This window comes from Cimex lectularius, unplaced genomic scaffold, assembly GCF_000648675.2.
Source record: "Cimex lectularius strain Harlan isolate CLEC.00 unplaced genomic scaffold, Clec_2.1 scaffold8, whole genome shotgun sequence".
Lineage (NCBI taxonomy): Eukaryota > Metazoa > Arthropoda > Insecta > Hemiptera > Cimicidae > Cimex > Cimex lectularius.
The window spans coordinates 2,118,114-2,128,841 of NW_019392656.1; the positions used below are offsets into that span (position 1 = coordinate 2,118,114).

The window sequence follows — 10,728 nt, forward strand, 5'->3', positions numbered from 1 at the left end:
TAAACTGTTTAGAGATTCGTGAACTAATGGAAAACAGGTACAAAGTAAATTAGTAAATTTACCGAGAAGAAAGTCGATCAATGATTTTTTTACAGCCTATGTTTTTAAATTTTTAAGCATTGGGGACAGATTTAGAAGTTGTAATGTACGGGGAAATATACACTCAAAGACAAATTGTGTTTGTAATTATCTTTGTTTGTTTATTTTCCATGATAACTATGTATAGAGATTAATAGTTGAATTAAAACATAAACACAACATTAATAACTTGTTGTTTACCTTTATAGAGTGTTATTAATCCTTTTACAGTCTTTAGATTAGAAATGAAGAAAATAATTTCGATTTCATCCTTTCCAGAGCCGACTTGTCGAGTGAGCTAATTGGTTTTTGAATTGTTTTCTTTGAAAAAAATAAATTTGAGTGAAAAAAGTTTTTTCTTCATCAAAGCTTGGTTTCAAGTCGAGATTTCACCCGGGCAGATGCTTTGGCCAGCGAGCGTCCGTTACATAGTCCAAGTCCTAGGTGTGCCGTGCTCTACCATCCACGATGGTCCACAGCAGGTTAGAGCCTCCGGAAGTCTCGATCGAAGAGAGGGTCTATCGCGAAGTACGACGGCTAGAGGTGATAGTTTGATTGCTTTTACCGCACCTCAGAACCGTCATTCGGCTTCCTTATAGGGATATAAGGATATAATAGGGAGTCAACTTCAAACGGTAGATAACGCCAGGGTAAGGTTTAAAACAGTCGTCAGAAGTCTTCATGAGAAAAGACTAGACTTGAAATAACAGCCTTATAAATTTCAAAAATCAAAACGCATTGCCAGTTTATGTTTTAACTTATTCCAATTATATTCTTGGGTAAGGTTTTGTTTTAAAATCAGTTTGCCAGGAGTTAGAAAATTGTTATAATTAAATTTAAGTTGGGGTGGTAACAAGTTTCTCTTCTAAGTTGGTGCTAGTTCTAAAAGAACCTGTTTTTAGGAGGTGCTCGTTTTAAAGCAAGACGAAATTTTTTAATCATAACATAAATATTTAAAACTCTTTGATATAAAACAACTGGTTGTTTTGTGGACAATTGCAATCGCATGGTTCACAGTTGTAAAAACGGCATCTCTCGCAGCTCATTTGTCGTTTTGGTCTCGTTATTTCCAGGAAAACACGGAGTCATTTGTTCCTGAATCGGGGACGCGCGTCATTGGCGATGTTTGTACAAATCATTTGGGCCGTCTGAATCATTTGGTATTCGTGACGGAAAGGATTACAAACGGATCTGACATTCATCCTTATATTATTGCTCTTTCTCGTTTATCTTTTAATTTTCATATTGACTGACTATTTGAAAGAAAGGTCGTTGAAACAAAACAAAGCAATAAGACATCAGTCGTTTAAAAAGGCAAAAAGATTAACACTTTCTCTTTTTCTTTTGGCTTCTAAATTGACTCTAGGAATATTTAAAAAAAAATGAAAGTGAATGAATGAAAGAACGAAAATAATGACATTAATAACCAAACAAAGACACAATAAGAACAAAACAAAATTTTTAAAAAATCGTCTAAAGATATGAAAAGCCTAACACATACAGTCTAAATACATTTCGAAAATATTTATTAATCAAGTAAATTATAAATATTGCATGATTTGCTTTGACAGCTTGATGTTAAAAAGGTACTTAATTAGGATTTCGATTACTCATTTAATTAGATCATCCGTTAAAAAAGTATGATTGCCTTTTGCCTCGTCGTTATGTAACATTATATAATAATTATTAATTACGTTACGCGACGATGTGGTTTTGCAAAATGAGAAAATGTAACAAAAGCCAAAATTTCAATGCTTTTCGATTAACTAATAAGCGTGTTGAATATTAACAATATTGTGGCTGTTCTTTTCAGAAGGAAAATAGATATAACATTAATTGAAGGATTAAAAAAAAAACTTTCACATAGTCTTCATTCAGCTGAGTGAAAAAACTCTCAAATTTGAGAAATAACTTAAATAAACTTTTTTTTCAAATATAACAGAAAATGGTCGACAAAGTGGCCAGGCTTTTCAAGTGCCTTTTATACATTTTAATCGCAACTATTACAAAGTTTTCCTGTGATCTGTCCAAATGGAAGATAGAAATAATGGAAATCATACCCTGAATCAATTAACAATTTTATGTTAAATTTTATGTTACATTAACAAAATAAAAAAAATGGCGATTTTATAAATGATAAAATGAAAATAGTCAACTAACTTTAAGAACTAGCTTTTAAAGTAGCTGAACAACGAACTCACCCCACATTTATCGTTTCTACGGATAAAAACTTTTTACATTCTGGTTACACATTACAATCTGGTTGTTTTACTCATTAAATTCCTCTCTGTTCAACAATCATGAGCAAAAGAAAAGGAAATGCCATTTTGCCTTTTATGTCAACCCGATTCGTGCCTAATTGTAATATATTTTGTTCAAACTAATGCAATTAGTTTTGGCCTTTAATATGATAATTTTACTTTTAAAATTTAGGAATAAGGCCAATTGGACAGAAAAAACTCAGCCCCTTCTTCCAGTATTCAAGGAGTGTATCCGTTTCTACAGAACTTTGAAATTATTATTAATAATTAAGTAACAAGGTTATCAAATAGAATAGATTGTGAATGTTCATATTTATTTACCTTGTTAACTGCATTTTCAAGGTTGTGATGAAGGTGATATTTTTCATAAAAGCTCGTCTTAGGAAGTGAATTTTCTTTACGGTTTGCCTTTATTCCTGATTTTTAATATAAAATTGTAATATTGAAGGCAGAGATTATTTAGGGGGTAAGGGTTTATCTTACAAGCCATAATAAAGGGACGTAAGCGGACATAAAACTTATTAAATAAATTCAGGAAAAGTATGTCATGTGTTTACACTGGAGTAGAATTCCATTCACTGTACGCCTTACAAGTATATTTCATCGATAAATTCCGTGCTGGTAAATAAGATTGAGATTGAGTAGATCTTCAGAGTACGAGGGTCGAGGGCCTATGTCATATCCGATGAAATTCAATTCCAATAGAAATCTTCTGTTGTGTTGGGTGTCGTTCGACTTTTATTCCTTCTCGTATCACTCAAAGGCTCAGCAGAGTTCACAACAATGGAAGTAGTTTTTCCATTGCGGATTCACGTTTCTCAGAAGGTTTTAGTTCGGATTGATTTGTTGGAATTAAACAACACTACTGTGATACTAAACTTTTTCGATTTAATCTAAATTCAGCACCTGTTTTTTAGTGCTTTATTTTGACATATTCACAGTATTGATGCTTAGACATTGGTAGATAGATAGGCATATAATAAAGCGAAAATGTAGAGAAAAGTTTTTTTAAATTCTTGATTGCAATGTGCAACGTTTTCTTGTAGAACCGCTGTGGAATTTTTTACGATATACATTTTTTCCCAGGCTATCTCTATTTCCAACAATAAATACTTTGACAAATTTAGCAATAAAGCACAAGAGGGATAATCATTTTATTGTTTTATCTTTTTATTTCTAACAACTGGTGCCCTGACGGATAATCTATCGGCAGTAAAACAGATTAAATGCGTTCGCAGCAAACGGCAGAAGCTTAATTCAATGGTCCGATGCTTGAATGCTTGAAAAGCTTAAAAAGGATTATTTTAGAAATTTAGGAGCGGAAATCTCGTCGAAATTCACGATTAACACACGAGCGAGGGTAATATCGAACACCGCCGGCAAAAGAAGAATTTGATATAAATCCCACAAAACTTTTTCATTGTTACGGGGATTAGAATTAGAGTTATAATAGAATCAACTTTTTGTGAGATTCAACTTAAACTGGCCTATATAATTTTTTTTTGTAAAATGTATTTCTGTTGAATAAGTAAATTTTTCGACTCCATGGTGTCAAAGACAATATGTTAGGCCTTGAAAAAAAACTTCGCTAGCTGTCACAGAAGGATTTTTCAAGAAACAAACTGATTATCAACTGATTATTATTATCCGATTCCGGAAATGTTTTTTTGCAATTTAAATTCAATTTTAGGTAAAAACATTGTAAAAGCTTGAATAGATTGGTAAAACCTTTTTCGAACATATGCGTATGATTTTCAAGATTCAATAAGTGCTAAAAGTTTGGTTTGTATCAATGAATTGATCAATTTGAACGTAAGAGGATTGATAAAGAAAATAATGATAAAATACACAAAGAAATTTTAAAAGGAACGAAAATATATGATGGTTGAAGCAAAGATTTTGGCAGAGTTTTGTTTTAACTAGAATTCAAACTAAAAAAAAAAAATAAATAAATAAAAAAATAAAAAGTCTGTAAAAACATCAATTATTAACTCTAACAATTATTTTAAGATTAATATTTAAGCTATTATCTTTATTAATTATTAAATGTGTGACAATGTTTTAAAATTTGGAAGCTATTTTTCAATTTTTTAAAATATAACACGAGTTATCAAGATGTGAAAAACCAAGGTTTTTAAAAATAACTCGGTCCCTTATTTGAACATATTTACCACCAGTCCTTTTACAAACATTTTCTATGCAGCATTTCCGTAGAAGAGTGAAAAATAATTAATTTTGTGTGATACTGCTCATTACTGCTCTTGACAGCCAGCATAATTTAACGAGAGTAATTTAATTTAAAATTTTTTTAACTTGATTTTTTTTTTACTTTTTTAAATACCTGCCTATCCTTATTTTATTTGGTCCAAATTTTAATTTGGCTCGTTTTTTGATTATTCAAAATCCCACATGGGTGATGCAATTTATGAAATTTTTTTTGCCAACACAGTCGATGATTTTTTAAATCCCTGCAAAACAGATTGGTTAGGTTTTTGGTTTTTTTATGCTTACTCACTGGGAATGGGGAAGCAGTGGCTGTGGTTAGAATGAAGATGAGAATTGCACTAGAAAACATTTCGGCCCTGGCTATTGCTGGAAACTGGAGGGTTGGCCATGGATTCTCCTCCTATATATACACCCCCATCCCCTCCACGTTCGCACCCCCGCTCTTTGAGATATACAAAGATCAAATATTTATTACCAGTGTGTTAAATTGAAGGTCGTTGGGAGATAAAAAACGGCTTGAGCGCTGAAGATGTTCTCCTGCCCAATCCTTGTTTTCCTTAAGTATCTTTCAATTTTTGAAAATTATTGTAAATCACCAGGCCGGCTGCCTGTTAAAGTAGCTGTAGTTTTAGTCACCATATGTATTGAAAACAAGCAAGTGTTGATCCGAACAAATTTCCGAGAGAAAAATGCATCGCTTCGAGAACAAACGGAATCGTTAAACATGCCGACATTTTTGAAAACGTTATTCGACCTCTTGGCGAAAAAATTAGGGGGAGATGTTCTCGAAGGTGACACAGACGAAAACGAAATAAAGGAGCTGTGTACGTAGTGAAAATCGTAACATATTTTAGCTTCATTTTTCTTTTTCTGGGTGGAAGTGACTTTCGAAAGAAAGCCGTTGAAATTACTTTAAATCCTGATCTATGACGTCAAGTCTAAACAATTTGTCGTCGACGTGCGAAGAAAGTTGTTAATTTGAACTTGAAACACGTCAACGCAAATTCCATTGCATAAAGCATTTCAATAATTGCAAGTGTTCTCCGTCCTTCGAATTCCAAATTGTCTGATTGAGGTTTAGGCTTGAACTAAAACTAAAAAAGTCCTTTTTGAGATTTTTTTTTCTCGGTTTAGTGATAAAATGGCCCATTTATCTCAAATACAGCGTACCTCAAATTCCGATGGTATATTTTCAACGTTCCAGCTAAGCTTATCAACGATAAAGCTTTGGAATTTAATAAATAAACACAACGATTGTACGATTAGTATTTGGCCATATGTTTATCGATATATGGATATTAAAATATTCCAAATTAATTTTGTTTTAAATTTTCATAAACCTTTGGTAGTTTCCGATTATCAAATTCTGTCTATTCTGGTCTGGTGTCTCAAACGCGCATTCGGCTTTTCACCATCTTCAGTGTGAGGGTTATAGCTATCAATACAAACACCCTTATAAAGACTCATTAGACACCATGAAGAATAATTATTTAAAATTTATTTGATTAATATATCTTTGACATGCTAGACCTTCTTATATATAATTATATATTTACTATTTCTCCAGCCAAGTTATGAAGTATTATGATCACTTTTCTTTATCCTATTACTAGCCTCTCTATACCTCAGGACTTCGTCAATTGTGGATAAAATAACAAAATATACAGACACAAGATAAAAACACGATAGTCTGGTTAGCATTCACACTAACCCAGAGTACGCGATATTCCTAGTAGGGAGGGTTAAGCAAGATGAGATAAGCCCCTCAATTCACGCTAATAAATTACATGCAAACACAACAAATAACATTTAATAATAACATTAAATAACAATTAACAACAACATTAATAATAAAATAACAATTTGCCCCCTGCCTTTGTTTACTTCTTTTTCTGGTCTTTCATTCATATTTTCATCCTGCAGCCATTTGAGCGTCTCAATCTGTTACTGACTCTCCGCTTTATATTAAAACTAAGTCGATTTTCTAATATGCTATCCTCTAATTTGTACTTCTCGTTGTTAATTGCAGAGTAGAATATACAAAACATACATATACATCACCACAAACAGACGTATTGTACACCCCGTGAGTACTCGATATTCCTTGTGGTGGAGTTGGACCCACTCCTTCTCGCTTATTATTTTTTACTCTCCGGAAGTCCACTCTCACCCCAGAGTACTCGATATTCCTGGGGAGGGGGGAGGTTAAGCATTCCTTTCCTTTCACGCTAATAAATTACATTCGTTCTAATGTATTAACATAAACAACACCTGATACAAGCATACAAGTCTGGTCACATTCACTCCTCCAGATACACGATATACTTAGATTCGAGATAGATATTAAACTCCGATTTTTTTCCCTTTTGACAATTTTTAGATATAATGTAATTTTGATTGTGTATCAAATGAAAGTTATGTGTTACAAGACTGCGAAACAGGTATGATAAATAGGTTTATATATTTTAATAATCTTCCAAGTTTACAGTTGTTTCTACCAATTCGACGGAACAGTTTGTACCTTCGCCTGCCCTTTCGACGCCGTCCTGCGTTTCCATCGACTTTTCCGACAGCGACATTGTCCTGTGTCGTACCCCTGAAACGTACAGCCTTCAGTACGCCCAGGTTAGACGGTTACAGATTTTGTTATATTCCTGTTTTGAAAACGTGATTTCACTATCTTGTTTTGTTTGACAGCAAGGCTTCCTGAAAAAGGCTTTGAAGAAGGAGGAGGCCACCCATATGAAATGGGTGGAGCAGATTGGCAGGAACAAACGTACGAACGACGACATCAGTCGGCGAAGCAGTATCGTATTCGGTTCCCAAGATGTAAACTTGTTTTTTCAATTTTATTTTCCATTTGACCAGAAGGAAAACAATAAAATTCCCCCTGGGTTAAAATTTATTATGAAAATGAAAGTTATTTTTAAAACTAAAAATCTTTTTTTACATAAAACCATTATAAATCAAACATTAGTAGATTGATTAATGTATTATAAGTAAAATTATAGAATATCGATAATGAAGCATTTTTATGAAGGTTTATGGGGTTGTCCAATATTCTCTTTATGTTTTAAAGTTAGCTCTACTTGTTCTCCAACCATTAAATTTTACGAGCTTTTCATTTCTTACAAGTATGATCTCCAATAGCCGATTTTTCTATTTTTTTAAAGAATTTTAGTATATATGAAATAACATTTTATATTAACATTAAATTGTTTTGGATTTGCCATTTTTTCCTTTTGTTTTTATAAAATGACATTTTTTTAACTTGTTTATATTTGAATGGTTCTATGCATATTGCGTTTTAGTGCACCGTTCAATGAGGTAGAAGCGTGGTCCCTTTTTCGCTTTGTTTCTTGTAGGTAAGCGCAATGAACTTTTATCCTTTCTTTCTTTTAAAAAAAAAAATCTGTTTCAGCCTGAAGTGATTTTTTTATGAGTTCCAAAAGGGGAACATATGTTACACTTCAGTCAAATGATGCAAGGAAAATTCGTTTGTTAAGTTTCAAAGTATTACACCCTCACACACGTGTTAAAGCATAATGAAAGCCGGATTCGATTCTACAATTTCGAGACCCAAAATGACCTCGAAATCTGAGAGCATAAAGGAGATCTGTAAGTTGAGAGCCGCCGTGAGAAATTCCACTACTCATGGGTCCGCTGCCATCTTCCGTTTTGTTTCAGTTCTGCAGGAATGCAAAGCCGTCGTTTCTCCTAAGAGATCGACACCTTCTTTCGTTTCGCTCAACGACGACAGCGACGCAGAAGGTTTGCAGCTGAAGGCGACACTCTCCATAGAAAGCATACACCAAATCGAGGTGGGAACTTATGCAAAAGTCCCTAAGCTTAACGTACACGTATCGTATCAAACCTTTTAATGTTTAAGTGTTTCAGGACCGTCTGCTGACTCTGCAGTATGAAAACAAGCGGCTGGAGAGGGACAGGCGCATTCTGAACCACAAGGAAGGATCTCTAAGGAACTTCGTCCACGATGCGAATGCGACCGACCACGCCGAAGCACACGAATTGCTGGATGCCGAAGAGAAATGCAAAGAAAACGTGGCCGCCGAAACGCCTCCAGAAAAAAACGAATCGAAAACATTCATTCCGGAATTAGAAGAACAATAATGTGCTGTACGAAGTGATTGAGTCAAAAACCGGATCAGCGCTTTATTAATTACAGGCTGAAACATGTGTGAATATACATTCCAAAAAACACATTTAAAAACAAACATGTTAAAACAGCAGTTCTTCTTAATTTTTTTTATATACTGTAAATGTCCAAGAAAATAACGTCAACAAAGTCTGTCAAAGACGTTGTAAAGTTTCAGAAAAAGGATGTGCTATTTTCGGTTACCGGTGTAATGTAGCTTTTCCTTTAGTTTGTCTTACATTTCTGTTGAAACGCACAGAAAACATTTTTCGTTATTAAATTTCCTTTTACATATAGCGAAACAACCCTATATAAAACGAACAATGTCAAATATTTCGTGGCTCGATATAATAATTTTTTGTAATATGTATTACAATTTTTTCTAAATTAATTATAATACTTTTCACAATATTAGATTTTTACATATAGATTACATTAAAAGATACAAGAATTTCCCAACCTATTGGAAACTTATGGTCCTCCGGGCAGGATGTTATACATCTAAATTAATTATAATATTTTTCATAATATTAGATTTTTACATATAGATTACATTAAAAGATGGAAGAATTTCCCAACCTATTGGAAACTTATGGTCCTCCGGGCAGGATGTTATACATCTAAATTAATTATAATACTTTTCATAATATTAGATTTTTGCATATAGATTACATTAAAAGATACGAAGAATTTCCCAACCTATTGGAAACTTATGGTCCTCCGGGCAGGATGTTATACATCTAAATTAATTATAATACTTTTCATAATATTAGATTTTTGCATATAGATTACATTAAAAGATACAAGAATTTCCCAACCTATTGGAAACTTATGGTCCTCCGGGCAGGATGTTATACACTTATTACGTAAACGTTTAAGTTAGTTAGATTATCTTAAAATCTATGATTTTAAGTCTACTTGCTTAGTTTACCTTCAAATCTATGGTTTTAATTCTGTTTGCTTATCTGGAACAGTTAGTTGTGTAATATAATTGACTGACAACTGTGATACAAATTGTGCACACCTCGCCAACATGCGATAAGTCGTCAGGTCGCGTTGCGTTGCGTCAAGTAAATATGTTCCTGCGCAGGTTTTAAATTTATGAATGTTTACTTTTGTTTAAAATTTACTTTTTTGTTTTATATATAAATACAGTTAAATTGTATATAAATTATATTAGAGGATACAAGAAGTTCACAACTTGTGGAAAACGTATGATCCTCCGAGCAGGATTGTTATTCACCTAATACGTAAACGTTTAAGTTAGATTATCTTAAAATCTATGATTTTAAGTCTACTTGCTTATCTAGAATTGTTAGTTGTGTAATATTACTGACTGACAACTGTGATATAAACGGTGGACGTGCTGTGCACACTCCACCAACATGCGATAAGACGTCAGGTGTCGTTAGGTCACGTTGCGTTGCGTCAGGTAAATGTGTTCCTGCGCATTTATATTGATGAATATATATTTAATCAATATCAATGCAATTACTTTTTCGTTTTATATATAAATACAGTTAATTGTATATAAATTATATTAGAGGATACACGAAGTTCACCACCTGTGGAAAATGTATGGTCCTCCGGGCCGGTCTTTCATTACAGACTCTGGCCTCGTGAATGGTTGAAATTAATTGTTTAAAAAATGACGTTGGCAATGTTGTTTGCTTTCCTGCAATAATTCGTCATCGACTTAATTCCATAAAGTAATAAGTTATATAGGAGGTCCGAAGGGTTGAAACGTACCAACGCTCTTCAACAAAATATCAATGAAACAATAAATTGCCTTTTCAAGTTTTTATCATTTTATCATTATCGGATTTAATCTAGCTGTTATAATCTTCGTTGCACTTAATAATAGAATCATTCAAGGTTTCAAATAAGAAAAATCGTAAATAAATAAATAATTTAATTAAAAATAAGTTAAAAATTTCTATTCTATATATTACATATTATTTTGAGCAATATAAAGTTTTTTCTAAACTACAAATTGATATGCATGGC

General features: G+C 32.9%; 1 protein-coding gene and 1 long non-coding RNA gene across 5 annotated transcripts in view; one reads left to right on the top strand and one right to left on the bottom strand.

Annotated features, from left to right (window-relative positions):
- LOC106669736 (corticotropin-releasing factor-binding protein) overlaps positions 1-4,984 on the bottom strand; it is a 30,354-nt gene extending 25,370 nt beyond the window's left edge. The window contains exon 1 of the mRNA XM_014399423.2: positions 4,855-4,984. Coding sequence (XP_014254909.1) covers positions 4,855-4,914 — 60 coding nt within the window. The 5' untranslated portion in view covers positions 4,915-4,984. The remainder of the gene's footprint in view (positions 1-4,854) is intronic.
- A 195-nt stretch (positions 4,985-5,179) lies between these two features.
- Positions 5,180-8,821, top strand: LOC106669737. 4 transcript variants are annotated; one of them, XR_001340979.2, is made up of 7 exons: positions 5,180-5,389; positions 7,054-7,190; positions 7,263-7,394; positions 7,877-7,930; positions 7,987-8,183; positions 8,253-8,386; positions 8,463-8,821. It is a non-coding gene; the product is annotated as an uncharacterized LOC106669737 (long non-coding RNA). The 4 variants fall into 4 exon arrangements; XR_001340980.2 differs by having other exon boundaries at positions 7,877-7,926; XR_001340981.1 differs by having other exon boundaries at positions 5,185-5,389; positions 7,047-7,190.
- The last annotated feature ends 1,907 nt before the right edge of the window (positions 8,822-10,728 follow it).